Source organism: Rhinoderma darwinii, unplaced genomic scaffold (genome assembly GCF_050947455.1).
Source record: "Rhinoderma darwinii isolate aRhiDar2 unplaced genomic scaffold, aRhiDar2.hap1 Scaffold_4188, whole genome shotgun sequence".
NCBI classification, from domain to species: Eukaryota; Metazoa; Chordata; class Amphibia; order Anura; family Rhinodermatidae; genus Rhinoderma; species Rhinoderma darwinii.
In genome coordinates this window covers 38,351-57,584 of record NW_027463744.1, presented here as the reverse complement: position 1 = coordinate 57,584, position 19,234 = coordinate 38,351, and the positions used below count along the sequence as shown (strand labels likewise).

At 42.6% G+C, this 19,234-nt stretch overlaps 1 protein-coding gene across 1 annotated transcript; it reads left to right on the top strand.

The window, feature by feature from the left end:
- Window positions 1–788: 788 nt before the first annotated feature.
- Window positions 789–13,118, top strand: AGR3 (anterior gradient 3, protein disulphide isomerase family member). Its single transcript, XM_075848500.1, has 7 exons — window positions 789–894; window positions 1,183–1,246; window positions 5,698–5,750; window positions 9,215–9,291; window positions 9,970–10,033; window positions 10,772–10,855; window positions 12,902–13,118. Exons 1-7 carry the CDS (start codon window positions 789–791, stop codon window positions 12,949–12,951), a joined length of 498 nt encoding a protein of 165 aa, XP_075704615.1. The 3' UTR covers window positions 12,952–13,118.
- Window positions 13,119–19,234: the final 6,116 nt, after the last annotated feature.

Genomic DNA, 19,234 nt, shown 5'->3' with positions numbered 1-19,234 from the left:
TCCCTTTACAACAAAAAAAAAGTAGCTCCTCAGATTTAACCCTTTCGCTGCCGGCACAATTTTCACACTTTTGACCTACACAAAGAAAACCTAAAATTATAAAAGGAGAAAAATGATACCGTGTCCCCATACCCATATATATCTTCTAAAAGTGGACACACATTGTCAAATTTCCAGACTCTTTGACGCTTTCGTGCAAATTTTGCTTCATAACCTGATAACATTGTGTAAAAAAGTCATAAAAATGTCTGTTAAATGCAAAACCCTGAGACACACGACACTCCCTAAAAGTTCTAGATGGGCGCAGTTCATACATGTCACTTATATTTAATGTTCCAGAGTCCCATCATCCAGGTATCTATAGAATATACCAGAGTCCCATCGTCCATCTACGTATTCCTCTAATGTTCCAGTTTACGACTTCTCTTCTTGAGATCCTCCTCGACCTTTGAGTTGACCTCCTCACAAATTAAAGGAGAAGTGCAGGAATAGGAGAACTTGGCTGTTTTTTTTTTGTTTTTTTTTTCAAAAACAGCGCCACTCTTGTCCACAGGTTAAATGTGGTATTGCAGCCAAGACCTATTGAATTCAATAGAGCTGAACATATAATACCAAACACGACCCATGGACGGGTGTGGCACTGTTTCTGGAGGAAAGCTGCCATGTTTTCTAATCCTGTACAATCCCTTCAGGTCACACACATAAGAACATGGCACCCACACAAGATTTTTTTTGTTTGTTATTTTCTCATTGCAGGAAGTCGGTGACCAGAAGAGGGAGCCGCCATAATGTATCTCTCAGCGCTGGCCGTGTCACTCGTCCTTATTACGTTCTCCTCCAACTTAGCCATGGCGGTGAAGAAGGAAATCCGCTCCCCACAGACGCTCTCGAGAGGTCCGTGACGTTTGTCTCTACTATAATTTCCAGATTAGAGCGTTTAAAGTTATCCAGGATTAGTAAAACATGGCTGCTTTCTTCCATAAACTGCACCACATTTGTCCACAGGTTGTGTCTGGTATTGCAGCTCAGTCCCATTCACTTCAATAGAGCTGAGCTGCAATACCAAACACAACCCATGGACAGGTGGGGCGCTGCTTTTAAAAAAGGAGCCATGTTTTTCTAATCCTGGACAACCCTTTGATCTATTTGGCTCAATTTGTGGCAATATTTGTCATCTTCTAGGTTGGGGAGATGAGATCAACTGGGTCCAGACCTATGAAGAAGGATTGTACAATGCGAAGAAGAGGTATGAAGTGGGCGCCACTGGCATAAGGACTTAGTGGGCCCCAGAGACAAGCTAATCACTGGGGTCCTGGATATGTGGGGTCTTCAAGAGTTATCTAATTCTTTCTTTCTCTTCCTTCTTTCCTTCTCTTCCTTCTTTCTCTTTCCCTTCCTTCTTCTTTCTTTCTTTCTCTTCTTTCTTTCTCTTCCTTCCTTCTTTCTCTTCCTTCTTTCTTTCTCTTCCTTCTTTCTTTCTCTTCCTTCTTTCTCTTTCCCTTCCTTTCTCTTTCTCTTTCTCTTTCTGCTCTCGCTCTCTTTCTTTCTCTTCCTTCTTTCTTTCTTTCTCTTCTTTCTCTTCCTTCTTTCTTTCTTTCTCTTCCTTTCTCTTTCCCTTCCTTTCTCTTTCCCTTCCTTTCTCTTTCCCTTCCTTCTTATTTCTTCCTTTCTCTTTCCCTTCCTTCTTATTTCTTTCTTTCTCTTTCTGCTCTCTGCTCTCTGCTCTCTGCTCTTTCTGCTCTCTCTCTTTCTCCTTCTGCTCTTTCTCCTTCTGCTCTCTTTCTCTTTCTCCTTCTGCTCTCTTTCTCCTTCTGCTCTCTTTCTCCTTCTGCTCTCTTTCTCCTTCTGCTCTCTTTCTCCTTCTGCTCTCTTTCTCCTTCTGCTCTCTTTCTCCTTCTGCTCTCTTTCTCCTTCTGCTCTCTTTCTCCTTCTGCTCTCTTTCTCTTTCTGCTCTCTTTTTCTCTTTCTCTTTCTGCTCTCTTTCTCTTTCTGCTCTCTTTCTCCTTCTGCTCTCTTTCTCCTTCTGCTCTCTTTCTCCTTCTGCTCTCTTTCTCCTTCTGCTCTCTTTCTCCTTCTGCTCTCTTTCTCCTTCTGCTCTCTTTCTCCTTCTGCTCTCTTTCTCCTTCTGCTCTCTTTCTCCTTCTGCTCTCTTTCTCCTTCTGCTCTCTTTCTCTTTCTGCTCTCTTTCTCTTTCTCTTTCTGCTCTCTTTCTCTTTCTGCTCTCTTTCTCTTTCTGCTCTCTTTCTCTTTCTGCTCTCTTTCTCTTTCTGCTCTCTTTCTCTTTCTGCTCTCTTTCTCTTTTTCTGCTCTCTTTCTCTTTCTGCTCTCTTTCTCTTTCTCTTTCTGCTCTCTTTCTCCTTCTGCTCTCTTTCTCTTTCTGCTCTCTTTCTCTTTCTGCTCTCTTTTTCTCTTTCTCCTCTCTTTTTCTCTCTCTTTCTGCTCTCTTTCTCTTTCTGCTCTCTTTCTCTTTCTGCTCTCTTTCTCTTTCTGCTCTCTTTCTCTTTCTCTTTCTGCTCTCTTTCTCTTTCTCTTTCTGCTCTCTTTCTCTTTTTCTGCTCTCTTTCTCTTTCTGCTCTCTTTCTCTTTCTCTTTCTGCTCTCTTTCTCCTTCTGCTCTCTTTCTCTTTCTGCTCTCTTTCTCTTTCTGCTCTCTTTTTCTCTTTCTCCTCTCTTTTTCTCTCTCTTTCTGCTCTCTTTCTCTTTCTGCTCTCTTTCTCTTTCTGCTCTCTTTCTCTTTCTGCTCTCTTTCTCTTTCTGCTCTCTTTCTCTTTCTGCTCTCTTTCTCTTTCTGCTCTCTTTCTCTTTCTGCTCTCTTTCTCTTTCTCTTTCTGCTCTCTTTTTCTCTCTCTTTCTGCTCTCTTTCTCTTTCTGCTCTCTTTCTCTTTCTGCTCTCTTTCTCTTTCTGCTCTCTTTCTCTTTCTGCTCTCTTTCTCTTTCTGCTCTCTTTCTCTTTCTGCTCTCTTTCTCTTTCTGCTCTCTTTCTCTTCTTTCTTTCTTTCTTTCTTTCTTTGTCTTCTTTCTTTCTTTCTCTTCCTTCTTTCTTTCCACCCCCCCCCCCCCGTTTCAGGCCCACTGGGATGTTATCCAGCTTTCCCAGATTCTATGGAAGCAAATCTGACTATGTTTGCACCCAGATGGATGAGATTTAGAAAATCTCGTGCCCACGCTGTGGAAAAAAATGCACAAAAGTCGTGAGGAAAGTGTTCTGCGGTGCGTTTCTCAATTCTGCAGCGCGTGTTCTGCGCGGAGACGCTGTGTGTTTAAGCAGGCAAAACCGTTGCAGAAAAAACCCAGCGATGCCGCCGCAGCATGAGGATTTCTGACAAATTTACCAGCGTTTTTCTAGAGATTCTGCTGCAGATTTTTTTGTTGCAGCGTATCCTGTGTGTGGGAACATCGCCTTAGGGCGGCATTTCTAGGCTGTTACTCTAGAAAATCCAAGTGACAACTCATATGGGAGTAAAATTGTGATCCGACCGGTTGTCACGCAACTTTCCTGGAAACTTACATTATTACAAAAAATTGTAATAAATGTTTTTAGGCCATTTCTGACACTAAAGGAGGAATCGAGGACTTCTATTCACTGGAGATTTGGAGGATTTTAGGGGTAGTAGTTGTCTGAAATGTTAGTAAATGTTTATCCCCCAGATGGCGCTATTGATGCACCCGAAACTCAATGGGTCCTGACTTTATGGTATTGCCCTATATAATCCTCGTAGCCACAATTGCCCTGTGTAAATCAATGTCTTGCGTAGTTTCTCCTCCCGGAGCGGCTGCATCGTAGATGGACAGATAACAGATAGCGCGCGGTCCTGTCAATAATCCAACCGTCCGCGGTAACATTTGTACCGATATTTGTACTGATCACAAACAATTCTGAGGTTCGTGTCATGGATTTTCTTAGAATAATTCTTAATTAAAATCTGAATCTCCAAATATTGAGATATTTATTATGGCTCCTTAAAGGGACCTGCCCCTATTATTATTTATATGTTGTTATAAAGGTCATTCTGCCCTCGCTATAAAGCCGTGTAAACGTTCTACCGGAGAGAGAAATATGTCGTGAGAATTTAGTTCTCTCCGGAGTAAACAGCAGTAGCGGACGTATCACGTGTGTCACCGGTTCAGCTGCAGGAGGGACTAAAGGGGAGCAGGTACCACAGGGGCTCCCCCTCTCCATGAGCCTCTCATAGATTAGACCCTGCATCATCCCCGTCAGCCAATCAGAGACTCTGTGAGCTACTCGATAATTGGCTGATGACGCAGTGTCGGAGTATACAGCCGCAGGGGGAGGAGCAAGAGGGAGGAGGAGCCTTCAGTACAGGAGGAGGAGCCTCCAGAACAGGAAGTTAACCCCTTGACTACACTACCCTAGACCACCAGGGATGTTGTCATTAACCCCATCACTACACTGCTATAGACCACCAGGGATGTTGTCATTGACCCCTTCACTATACTACTCTAGCCCACCAGGGATGTTATCGTTAACCCCTTCACTATACTACTCTAGCCCACCAGGAGTGTTATCCGTTACTATCGATCTATTTTCTGGAAGGCTGACCGCATAAAATATTGTTTTTAGTCATTGTTCATTTTAAATCCGAATTAACGTAAGTTACGGGCATGCTGGCGGAAGGGGGCTCGCATGCAGTTTTTTCACAGGGTCTTTCAGTTGTCAGTGCCCCTGGTAGGCATCATCTCTTCTCCAGAGACCTGCAGGAAAGTGTTGAGGGCACAATGTTAGTTTGGTTTTTACTGTTGCTGCGTAAGACATGTAAACTAGTGGTATACAGAGGTCCGAGGGGGTCTGTGGTCATAGACCGAAACGTTGTTAAAAATAGTGCAAATAAAGTTGCAGTACCAATTCTGGCCACTAGGCATAGTATTATATTTTTACAGTATACAAGGGCAAGGATCCTCTATACAACACTGTATATATGTGTGTATGTATGTGTGTGTGTGTATATATATATATATATATATATGTATATGTATGTATATGACTTACAAAACGGGATATGTAGAATTTAGCAGAGTGAAAGTGAAGAAAACAATGGTGGCCATAAAAGGTAGATCCTCCGTGTTTAAGCAGAATTCCACTTTGAATCTTTACTTTCGAGTCATTTGGCAAGTACTTCACTGTTAATAAATGTGTCGCATCTTTCAGCTCGCGATACGGTACAATAGTGGTGCAACAATCGCAGTCACGGGGATGGGGACCGCAGCAGCGCCCAATCCACGTAAAATAAAACTACTCCCCTCACCAGTTCCGGGCTCAGGCTCACAGCAGGCGGCAGCTCGTACAATGTACTGACGCAGCGTGAGCGCTCTATGTGTGACGCGGCACTCCAAGTCCTGACGCTTCCCGGCATTAGTGCATTGTATGAGCCGCGGGGTCCGCCACAGGCATCTATCATGTTACTCAAAGAGATTTCCGCAGTTATTTCGGCCACTTTATGGTGTAAATTATAGCAAATCCTGCCTTTTTTATTTTTTTTATTTTTTTTGGGGTAAAGCAACGAGTGCAGTTTAAAATGGTCAAAACTCGCAATTTATCTTCAACCTTTGGGTCATTGCGAGTTTTCTTTCCCCCAAAGTCTTTACGAAGTTACTTGACATTTAATGTAGATTTTAACTGTATTGGGTGGAGTTTTCTTTCACGTTTGCAGTCGACCTGACCTGTCCGCTTCTCTTGCAGTAACAAACCTCTTATGGTGATTCATCATCTGGAAGATTGTCAGTACTGTCAAGGTAAATAATCTATGGACGTAACCACAATTATTAGCGATAATCAATGTCTCTGGTCATAAAAATACTAAAAGTGCAATTCTTGAAAACTGAAGTATATAATAAAGTTGTCACTCAATTAATTATCTGTAACAAGATACATAATATACAAGAGAAGTAATGTGAGTGACTCCATCAGCAGAATAGTGAATGCAGCTCTGCAGCATAGTACAGGATATAACTCGTGATCAGTACAGGATAAGTAATGCAATGTATGTACACAGTGACTCCACCAGCAGAATAGTGAGTGCAGCTCTGGAGTATAATACAGGATGTAACTCAGTATCAGTACAGGATAAGTAATGTAATGTATGTACACAGTGAGTCCACCAGCAGAATAGTGAGTGTAGCTCTGGAGTATAATACAGGATGTAACTCAGGATCAGTACAGGATAAGTAATGTATGGTCTGTACACAGTGACTCCACCAGCAGAATAGTGAGTGCTGCTCTGGAGTATAATACAGGATGTAACTCAGGACCAGTACAGGATAAGTAATGTAATGTATGTACACAGTGCCTCCACCAGCAGAATAGTGAGTGCAGCTCTGGAGTATAATACAGGATGTAACTCAGGATCAGTACAGGATAAGTAATGTAATGTATGTACACAGTGACTCCACCAGCAGAATAGTGAGTGCAGCTCTGGAGTATAATGCAGCATGTAACTCAGGATCAGTACAGGATAAGTAATGTAATGTATGTACACAGTGACTCCCACCAGCAGACTAGTGAGTGCAGCTCTGGAGTATAATACAGGATGTAACTCAGGATCAGTACAGGATAAGTAATGTAATGTATGTACACAGTGACTCCACCAGCAGAATAGTGAGTGCAGCTCTGGAGTATAATACAGGATGTAACTCAGGATCAGTACAGGATAAGTAATGTATGTACACAGTGACTCCACCAGCAGAATAGTGAGTGCAGCTCTGGAGTATAATACTAGATTTAACTCAGGATCAGTACAGGATAAGTAATGTAATGTATGTAGACAGTGACTCCACCAGCAGAATAGTGAGTGCAGCTCTGGAGTATAAGGGTATGTTCACACGGCAGCCTCCGTTACGGCTGAAATTACGGAGCTGTTTTCAGCAGAAATTACGAACGTAATTGGAGCTGTTTTTCCATGGAGTCAATGGAAAATGGCTCCAATTACGTCTCAAGAAGTGTCAGGCACTTCTTTGACGCGGGCGTCTTTTTTACGCGCCGTCTTTTGACAGCGGCGCGTAAAAAAAAATGACCGTCGGCACAGTACATCGTAAAACCCATTCAAATGAATGGGCAGATGTGTGCCGACGCTTTGGAGCCGTATTTTCGGACGTAATTCGCGGCTAAAACGCCAGAATTACGTCCGTAAATAGGGTGTGTGAACCCAGCCTAATACAGGATGTAACTCAGGATCAGTACAGGATAAGTAATGTAATGTATGTACACAGTGACTCCACCAGCAGAATAGTGAGTGCAGCTCTGGAGTATAATACAGGATATAACTCAGAATCAGTACAGGATAAGTAATGTAATGTATGTACACAGTGACTCCACCAGCAGAATAGTGAGTGCAGCTCTGGTGTATAATACAGGATGTAACTCAGGATCAGTACAGGATAAGTAATGTAATGTATGTACACAGTGACTCCACCAGCAGAATAGTGAGTGCAGCTCTGGAGTATAATACAGGATGTAACTCAGGATCAGTACAGGATAAGTAATGTAATGTATGTACACAGTGACTCCACCAGCAGAATAGTGAGTGCAGCTCTGGAGTATAATACAGGATATAACTCAGGATCAGTACAGGATAAGTAAGGTAATATATGTACACCGTGACCCCACCAGCAGAATAGTGAGTGCAGCTCTGGAGTATAATACAGTATGTAACTCAGGATCAGTACAGGATAAGTAATGTAATGTATGTACACAGTGACTCCACCAGCAGAATAGTGAGAGCAGCTCTGGAGTATAATACAGGATGTAACTCAGGATCAGTACAGGATAAGTAATGTCATGTATGTACACAGTGACTCCACCAGCAGAATAGTGAGTGCAGCTCTGGAGTATAATACAGGGTGTAACTCAGGATCAGTACAGGATAAGTAATGTATGGTCTGTACACAGTGACTCCACCAGCAGAATAGTGAGTGCTGCTCTGGAGTATAATACAGGATGTAACTCAGGACCAGTACAGGATAAGTAATGTAACGTATGTACACAGTGACTCCACCAGCAGAATAGTGAGTGCAGCTCTGGAGTATAATACAGGGTGTAACTCAGGACCAGTACAGGATAAGTAATGTAATGTATGTACACAGTGACTGCACCAGCAGAATAGTGAGTGCAGCTCTGGAGTATAATACAGGATGTAACTCAGGATCAGTACAGGATAAGTAATGTAATGTATGTACACAGTGACTCCACCAGCAGAATAGTGAGTGCAGCTCTGGAGTATAATACAGGATATAACTCAGGATCAGTACAGGATCAGTAATGTAATGTATGTACACAGTGATTCCACCAGCAGAATAGTGAGTGCAGCTCTGGAGTATAATACAGGATGTAACTCAGGATCAGTACAGGATAAGTAATGTAATGTATGTACACAGTGACTCCACCAGCAGAATAGTGAGTGCAGCTCTGGAGTATAATACAGGATATAACTCAGGATCAGTACAGGATCAGTAATGTAATGTATGTACACAGTGATTCCACCAGCAGAATAGTGAGTGCAGCTCTGGAGTATAATACAGTATGTAACTCAGGATCAGTACAGGATAAGTAATGTAATGTATGTACACAGTGACTCCACCAGCAGAATAGTGAGTGCAGCTCTGGAGTATAATACAGGATATAACTCAGGATCAGTACAGGATAAGTAAGGTAATATATGTACACTGTGACCCCACCAGCAGAATAGTGAGTGCAGCTCTGGAGTATAATACAGGATAAGTAATGTATGTACACAGTGGATCAGCCGTTTGTCGTATAATGGAATTTCTCTTTTCAGCAATTAACATGCACAGATAAACTTTCCCCCAGATTACCTGTCAGATACTGTAGTCTGTGATACGTTACCTACTTCTGACAGCACCTGCAGGGTTTAGAGGGGAGGGTAATTTCCCCTTGTATTTTATCATCAACTAATATATAAAAAGTTGGTAGCATTGAGGATTTGTTATTTAAGCAATTTCAAAAGATGATCTGCAGTGTTTCTAAACATCAGGTGACAGCATTCCAGCCTCCTCATTGGATCAATTGCATTGCGGAAAGAATTCAATAAGAACATTATATTAGGGAATGGCTATTTAAGCGTCTTCCAGCTTCAGCAGCAGGACAGGGCACACAGATAACAGGGGACGACCAGGTTGTGATTGTAAATGATTATTGACTCTTTGTGTGAATATAGAAATAATGCGTCCGGTGTTTTTCTCAGCACTGAAGACAGCGTTTTCTGAAAGTGCGGAAATCCAAGAACTGGCAAATGACAATTTCATCATGCTGAACCTCATGGTAGGTGGATCACTCCTTCATCGTGCTGAAGAGAATGGGAGTTCTGCACCAATAGAATTGCTTGTTGGTCATGCTGCGGAGAATGGCGCCCCAGCCTGCCATACATGGATAACAAACTGGCATGATGACATTATACATAGCAAGATGGCGACACTTTAAGCCACACCCCTTTAAGTAGAAAAAAAATCAAATGGCGCCTGTGATCATATAAGTTTTGTGTGCGCCTTATTTTCCGACAGAATTGCGCCATTTTTTAAATGAGAACTCCTTGGGCAGCACCCGTCCCTGACTCGGGGGCACTTATCCGTGCGTTTTTCACCACCTCTATAGGGGGGCATCAATTCACTTTTTGTCATAGGCAGCACAACGACTAATGACATATTGGTAGACTCTGCCACTCCAGCACCAGAAACACCCACTTTGGGGTCACATCTCCAATGGGTATAATTTCGGTACTTGACCCAATGCCAGTCTCTAATTCTAGTGCACTGGAAGCTTCCATTTGAATGTGAATAACGGGGGTGGGGGAGGGGGTTGTAGAAGTTCCTGTGATCTGCATTACATATAATATACCATTAATTATTATACTGCACATATATATATATAAGATATCATATTACTTTATGTTGTGACTGTTACGTTAGAACGTTTCTTATCACGCTCTGCCTTGTTTTTCAGCACGAGACGACGGATAAAAACTTGGCGCCAGATGGAAAATATGTGCCCAGGATCATGTTTATTGGTAACCAGAGACTGCGGCTCTACATTATTATATACTCCAGACATCGCCTATCAATAGTGTCAGGACTCTCTGACTTGTATGATACGTTCATCTTTGTTGCGATGATGGAGAAAATGGCAATATCTGCGGTCACCACATAAGCTGGAGGGGGCGCTGCCTGACAGGCTTAACGGGTCTTGCGTATACATAATGTGTGCGCAGATACATGTGTTGCAATACTGCGTAGTGTTCTAGCTACATCCCCTTTTTTTTTTTTTTTTTTTTTTTTTTAAAGACATAAAAGCAAAAAGTGAAAGGCACCAATATATGAAGCGGTAGGTGGCGCCATATTTTTTTTAAAAATGGTGCAAATTTCCTGCACCAAATTATTGGCAACATTTCTCTATCATAGTCCGATCGACACCTGAGCCCCACTGTATCTGTATTCATCACAGGGGACCGGTGACTTTCATAGCAAAGATAAAAATAAGGCCCCTTTCCAGCAGCTGCTTGACACCACTACATTCTTCCCACCCGCAATAGCAGGTCCTGGTGCCTTGACCACATTCCACATTTTCCTTTGGAGGTTCTCCAGCGGGCCCCACAGCAACCACATGAACTGCCTCTATAGTATATACATCGTTGCAGGGGACAGTAGAAATGTTGCCACCAAGTTATATTGTTGCATTGCTCTGTTTAATGATCTATCTGGTGTGTTCCCTCGCGCCGCTTTATTCTAGCACATTTTACTTCTTGCAGATCCCTCCCTTACAGTCAGAGCCGACATCACTGGACGGTATTCCAATCGACTTTATACTTATGAACCACAAGATGTACCAGTATGTAAGTCATATTTCTCATATGTTACATCCTCCAGAGCTGCACTCACTATTCTGCTGGTGGAGTCACTGTGTACATACATTACATTACTTATCCTGTACTGATCCTGAGTTACATCCTGTATTATACTCCAGAGCTGCACTCACTATTCTGCTGGTGGAGTCACTGTGTACATACATTACATTACTTATCCTGTACTGATCCTGAGTTACAGCCTGTATTATACTCCAGAGCTGCACTCACTATTCTGCTGGTGGAGTCACTGTGTACATACATTACATTACTTATCCTGTACTGATCCTGAGTTACATCCTGTATTATACTCCAGAGCTGCACTCACTATTCTGCTGGTGGAGTCACTGTGTACATACATTACATTACTTATCCTGTACTGATCCTGAGTTATATCCTGTATTATACTCCAGAGCTGTACTCACTATTCTGCTGGTGGAGTCACTGTGTACATACATTACATTACTTATCCTGAACTGATCCTGAGTTACATCCTGTATTATACTGCAGAGCTGCACTCACTATTCTGCTGGGGGAGTCACTGTGTACATACATTACTTATCCTGTACTGATCCTGAGTTACATCCTGTATTATACGCCAGAGCTGCACTCACTATTCTGCTGGTGGAGTCACTGTGTACATACATTACATTACTGATCCGGAGTTACATCCTGTATTATACTCCAGAGCTGCACTCACTATTCTGCTGGTGGAGTCACTGTGTACATACATTACATTACTGATCCGGAGTTACATCCTGTATTATACGCCAGAGCTGCACTCACTATTCTGCTGGTGGAGTCTCTGTGTACATACACTACATTACTTATCCTGTACTGATCCTGAGTTACATGCTGCATTATACTCCAGAGCTGCACTCACTATTCTGCTGGTGGAGTCACTGTGTACATACATTACATTACTTATCCTGTATTATACTCCAGAGCTGCACTCACTATTCTGCTGGTGGAGTCACTGTGTACATATATTACATTACTGATCCTGAGTTACATCCTGTATTATACTCCGGAGCTGCACTCACTATTCTGCTGTTCTATGCTATCAGCCAATCTAGGCCTATTTTTAATACTGTTAAGTACAATTATAATTCCAGATTATAAATGATTATGCTCTACCCCACCCCTACAGTACAATATTTTTTAATCATCAGTTTTTATGTGACCCATCAGATGTTTAAGAAGTGCTTTTCAATTTAAGGCTTTGCTTGCTGTCGGGCTTTGGATTTGATTCCAGTCACTGAGCCCCGGTCCTGATAATGTCCAGTTGTCACAGGTGCAGGCCTTGTTATAAGAGGGAGCTCTGATACACTGTAACCATGAATCTATGACCATATATACATGACCAGGACAGGGTTTCAGCCTCTGGATGTAAATGAAAATATTTAAATTCACTGACTGCAAGCGCAAAAATCTTAAAATGGACAAGTATTGATACTGAAAGTATATTAGAAAGTTGCAAAACTTTTCATTATTCAACAATTGAGCTTTATTAACAGAGAACAGGTAAAACATGGCTCCTCTGTGGAACGACATTGCAGGAAAAATATGCAAATTCTTAAAGGGGACATCCACTTTTTAGCAGTTTCCCCGTAACGGCGGGCTGTGCACTCCGACCCCTTACAGTGCTAAATTCTTAAACCCCTTTAACTTGCCTGGTGCAGGAATCCTGTGTAAATGACAAGATAAAGACCTTTTATAAAATACATTTTGCAATTCATATTCAGACTGCAACTCCCATTATGCCTTGGAACGGATCGGATATTTCATATTATCGTTACCCGGGGAGGCGCTTTCTTCTATGCTCATTGTCGCCCCCTGCTGAGTATTACACTTTGTATTAGTAGTGGGAGGAAGGGAATTGACAACTGCTCCGAGCCCATTTCTGGCTCACAAAAAAGTTGTCACTTCTCAAAACCATTCACCCGTTATCAACTATCCTCATCAGAGCTGGAGTGGATGATGAGAGTCCAGGACCTGTAGAAAACAATGTATCTAATTATTCTTCCCTCTTTCTAGTGATAGAAAACATGAAGAAAGCGTTACACCTTGTTCAGACCGAGCTGTGATCCACCATGCGGGGGGAAGATTCGGAGGGGCCACGTCATAGAAGGACCCACCATGGCCAAAAATGTGTCTCTGAACTCCATATTGGACTTATAACGCCCCACAGATCACGTTAGGGGGTTATGAATGAAAGTTACAGAATAATAATAATATAAAAACGTAAATTTTATCCTTCTAAAGATTCTTCACCCTTTTTTTTTTTTTTTTTTTTTGAAAATGAGAAAAATCTGATAAATAATGCGGGCTGAGATGTAGAATGCCATGGGGTGGCATGTGCCCGGCTGCTTTGCCCCTTGTCAATAGTGTGTTAATCCAGCTCTAAATGGAATTGAGTCCTGCCTGACCGCCTGGTTGCTATGGAAATATTGTAACCACTATAGCCTTTTTATATGGGGTTGTCGGGTAACATGCCCCTAGTAACTAGTCAAGGGGCACAACCCGAACCTGCCTCCTCATCATGCCATTTTGAGGTCTAATATTCTGTCCTGATTTATTTAATAATCTGTTTTGATAAATCGCCCTACATAGACCTGATAAAATTTTGTCTGCCTGTATCCTCCACTAGAGGGTGCTTACTGCATACTTTTTATAACCATCAGCATCTAAGCTCCTCCTAGCGGTTGCTGAAGGCAGGGAATGTATCATCAGAAAATGACATATTATCTATTTCAATTGTTTGTGTTTGTTTTAAATATTGCAGTTTTCACACTGGCCACTAGCGCTGACAATAGAATGATGCCTCCTCACTTCTGCAGGTCGCTTGTCAGCTTTGCTGTACAGTCTGGGACAGAATAAGCCTTCTCATTATCCTTACTTATGCCTTTACATTATCATTAGAGGCAGGGTCCGCTGAGTCATCTCATTATCATAAGTGCCAGGGTCAGCAGAGTCCTCTCACTATCATTAGCAGGGAAGATTAAAGAGGCTCTGTCACCAGATTATAAGTGCCCTGTCTCCTACATAATCTGATCGGCGCTGTAATGTAGATAATAACACTGGTTTTTATTTTGAAAAACTATCATTTTTTAGCAAGTTAGCAGCTATTTTAGATTTATGCTAATGACTTTCTCAATAGATAACTGGGCATTGTACAGAGGAGTGTATGACGCTGACCAATCAGCGTCATACACTTCTCATTGTTCCAGCCCAGCATGATCCACAGCACAGTGTGATTGTGCAGTGAAAGAAGCCGGGCTGGAACAATGAGAAGTGTATGAGGCTGATTGGTCGCTGATTGGTCACTGATTGGTCAGCGTCATACACTTCTCTCCACAACGCCCAGTTGGTAAAAAGTAAAAACACGCCCAGTTGTCTATTAAAAAACTAATTAGCATAAATCTAAAATCGCTCATAACTTGCTCAAAAATGATTGTTTTTCAAAATGAAAACCACTGCTGTTCTCTACATTACAGCGCCAATCACATTATGTAGGAGACAGGGCACTTATAATCTGGTGACAGCCTCTTTAAAGCCCTGTCATACTGCTGGAGATCAAGATAAGGTAGGAGAGTAAGGCCGGGTTACCACGGGACGGATACTGTGTTAAAACCCCGCAGTGTATCCGACCTTAAACTCGCAGGACTTTCTGTCTTAAAATTCGCACCACACTGTGGTGCGATTTTACGGATGGAAATTCTGCTGCGTAATTAAGCGCACATACTTGTCCCCTCCCTCCTCTGACATACGCTCCGGTCTCCCTGAATGACGTTTCAGGCCATGTGATGCTGCAGCCTGTGATTGGCTGCAGAGGTCAAATGGGATACAACGTCATCCCAGGAGGCCGGACTGGAGGAAGAAGGGCAGTCTGGGTAAGTGATCTTGGTATTTTTTTTATTCTGGCATTGCGATTTTTTTTTTTTTTATTTTTTTATTTACTAAATTTCATCCACTTTGCTGCTACTGTAAATGTTGCGGAATTTCCGCATACAATTCCTTTGCGGAAATTCCGCAGCGTTTACGCTACGTGGGAACCCGGCCTGATACTATACACAGAGGTGCATGCAGCTCCCCGGTCACTCCCTGGTACCTGGGAGCGGGGCTGTACTCCATCACTTCATGGAGACTGTACTAATGTGACATTTCTCTGTGAATTGACTCCAATTAATTTTAGCTGCCATAAAGCAGACACACATCCTGCTGCAAAGTCTATGCAGACAATACAGGAAGGAAGAGTATGTCTGCTATAAAAAAATAAAATAAAAAAAAGTAATGCCAAATCTCTGTTTATGGCCGGCTGTATTTATCAGATTTTTTTTTTTTAGATTTTTAATTTTTGGATGTGAGGGCTCTAAGTATATGACCTCATAAGTAACCAGTAAACACTTCTCCTACATGACCCTCTGCGGCTCCTCCGCACCATCAAAACGGGTTCTTTGTGTGAAACTTAGAGAAAAGATGTAAAAGTATAAACAAAAACAAAATGATGTAAAAAAAAAAAAAATATTCCCGTACAAGTGATTCGAAATTGACGTTTATTTAAGCTAAATTGTTTTCTAGAATTTTTTTTTTTTTCTTCATCGACTTTGTGTCAGTGGGTCTTCTATTCTGAATATTTCTGTTTGTACGTGATCACACCTTCTGCCGTTTTGTACATGAATAAATTTAGGATTCTGACTCTTCGAAACAAAAAGTGTAATTTGTTGATAAAAACAAAAGTTTCATATTTTCAAAAAACATTTTCACAATTTGTTTTGTATTAAAAAAACATCAAAATAAAATGTATTATCCACTGGAAGTCGCCGGTACCTGAAGCCTCATCCAAAACGTCAGCATCTGAGGTGATTTTAGAAGACCCCGTATATTTTTGGAAAGACTGGTAGTAAAATCACAGGAGCAATGTCTCCCCCCCCCCCCCCCCCTATATTCCTGGATTGTCCCCATGCTCCACGTTTGGTTTTGGGTTTCAGGACCATTCGAGGGAACTACGAAGAGTAATCTAGTCTAGTGGATGAATTTTCCTTCTTGGTCATTGCCCTAAGGCTGGGTTCACACGCATGCGCAAAAGCCACTTAACAGTTCCGTGGGGCAGCAGCATATGATGTGCGGCTGCGTGCTTTTCGCGCAGCCGCCATCATTATGACGCTCCGTTTGTATGTTTGTAAACAGAAAAGCACATGGTGCTTTTCTGTTTTCATTCATCCTTTTGACAGCTGTTGCGCGAATCACGCTGTTCGCACGGAAGGGCTTCCGTGCGACCTGCGTGGTTTTCACGCACCCATTGACTTCAATGGGTGCGTGATTCGCGCAAAACGCCCAAAGAACGGACATGTTGTGACTTTTTTTTCAGCGGACTCACACTGCGTAAAAATCACGGACATGTCTGCACGGCCCCATAGACTAATATAGGTCCGTGCAACGCGCATGCAAATCACGCGCGTTGCACGGATGTTTTTCCCGTTCGTCTGAATAAAGCCTAAGAGTATGGCAGCCAGAGAAGTCCCCATAACTGTGTCATCCACAGATCCCCAGAACAGTGTCATACACCATTATGAGAATATTTGTGGATCAGCCAAGAATGTCCCCATAATATTGTCAGCTGCAGATTTCCTCAGATCCCCCATAAGTGTTACCCACAGATTCTTATAACCGTGTATCAGCCAAGAATGTCCCCATAAGAGTGTCGTCCACAGATGTCCCGATAATTGTGTCATTTGCATATGTCCCCATAACAGCCACAGATGTCCCTATAACAGTGGGTCATGCACAGATGTCCCCATAAAATTGTATCATCCACAGATGTCCCTATAACAGTGTCAGCCACAGATGCCCCTTAACAGTGTCAGCCACAGATGCCCCTTAACCCCTTAGTGACCACTAATACGCCTTTTTACGTCGGTCACTAATGGGCTTTAGGCTAGGCTGACGCCTTTTCACGTCAGCCTATTCTAAGTCCTGCACGGGTCTCCCGTGCAGGCAGGAGCCGGGGCTCTGCTGTCTGATGACAGCTGAGCTCCTGCTCCAGCGCCCGCGATCGAAGTTTACTTCGATCGCGGCCGTTTAACCCGTTAAATGCCGCCGTCAATAGCGACCGCGGCATTTAACTTTGTTTACAGAGGGAGTGCGCTCCCTCTGTCACCCATCGGCGGCCCGCGAATGAAATCGCGGGTCTCCGATGGGGTGTCATGGCAGCCGGGGGCTTGATAAAAGCCCCCAGGTCTGCCCTGGACATATTCCTGTTAGGACGCGCCGGAGGCACGTCCTAACAGATTGCCTGTCAGATTTACACTGAAGGCAATAATGCTCTGGTATACGAAGTACACCAGAGCATTATAGCAGCGATTGGAACATCGCACAGTAAAGTCCCCTAGTGGGACTAATAAAAGAAGTAATCAATGTGAAATAAAGATTATTAATAAAAAGTACAGTAAAAAAAAAAAGAAACAATTTTTTTCCATAAAAAGTGGTTTTATTTAGTAAAAGTGTAAAAAAAAAAAAAAAAGTACACATATGTGGTATCACCGCGACCGTAATGACTCCATTAATAAAGTTAATATGTAATTTAAACCGCAAAGTGAACACCGTAAAAAAAAAACGCAAAAAAACATGGCGAAATTGCAATTTTTTCCCATTGCCCCCCAAAAAAGTCATAATAAAAATGAATCAATAAGTCCCATGCACCCCAAAACAGTACCAATCAAAACTACGTCTTGTCCCGCAGAAAACAAGCCCAAAAAATCACTACATTGATGGAAAAATAAAAAAATTACGGCTCTTGGAAAGCGACGATGCAAAAGCAAATAATTTTAGTTCAAAAGTGTTTTTATTGTGCAAAAGTCGTAAAACATAAAAAAAACCTCCACATATGTGGTATCGCCGTAATCGTACCGACCCATAGAATAAAGGTAACATGTTATTTACGTCACATAGTGAACGGCGTCAATTTAAAAACGCATAGAACAATGGCGGAATTTCAGTTTTTTTTTATAATCCCCCCCAAAAGGGTTAATAAAAGTTAATATAAAAATTATATGTACCCAAAAATGGTGCTATTAAAAAGCACAACTAATCCCGCAAAAAACAAGTTCTCATACAGCTATGTAGACGAAAAAATAAAAACGTTATAGCTCTTTGAATGCGACTATAGAAAAACGAATAAAATAGCTTGGTCATTAGGGCCTAAAATGGGCTGGTCACTAAGGGGTTAACAGTGTCAGCCACAGATGCCCCTTAACAGTGTCAGCCACAGATGCCCCTTACCAGTGTCAGCCACAGATGCCCCTTAACAGTGTCAGCCACAGATGCCCCTTAACAGTGTCAGCCACAGATGCCCCTTAACAGTGTCAGCCACAGATGCCCCTTAACAGTGTCAGCCACAGATGCCCCTTAACAGTGTCAGCCACAGATGTCCCCATAAGAGTGTATCCACAGATGCCCCATAACAGTGTGTCATTCCCAGATATCCCCATAACAGTGTATCATTCACAGATGCCCCCATAACAGTGTATCCTCCACAGATGCCCCCATAACAGTGTATCCTCGACAGATGCCCCCATAACAGTGTATCCTCCACAGATGCCCCCATAACAGTGTATCCTCCACAGATGCCCCCATAACAGTGTATCCTCCACAGATGCCCCCATAACAGTGTATCCTCCACAGATGCCCCCATAACAGTGTATCCTCCACAGATGCCCCCATAACAGTGTATCCTCCACAGATGCCCCATAAAAGTGTCAGCCACAGATGCCCCATAAGTGTCATCATCCACAGATGCCCCCATAACAGTACATTGAATTGGCCATGTCATCTTGCCTTGCCTCCCTTTGCTGACAGAGCAGTGAGGGAAGGTTTCTGCTGCAGCAAGCCCCCTCCCAGACAATATTAAGTTCATCCATTTTTGTCACGTGGCTTTTCTACGTACACTGGATGGGTGAGGGGCAAAATTGAGCTTTTGATTAAAAAAAAAAATCAAGTATTTCTTAGTTTTATCTCTTTGGAAATGACTAACAAGTAACATGACCCCACGGGGACTGCCATCCAGCTTTCCAGGACCAATGAACATCACATTTTCAATGCTGGGAATTGATTCCTACTCTTCACCCGCGCTATAATACCAGGCCAGATTTCCATTTAGGTGCCTTGAAAACCTGGGTAAATGTGGGAGCCGTGATGTGTCCTTGTTGGTTGTCACGGCTTTCCCAGAATCAGAAATAATGAAGAAACGTCGGACTAGTAATCTATATAATCCACATTGTGTAAATCTGAGTAAAACGTCGTTACTCTGTGGACTGTGGGCAGGTAACTGGCGGAACAGGATCTCTGGCAGCATCCGTCTCTGCTGGGCAG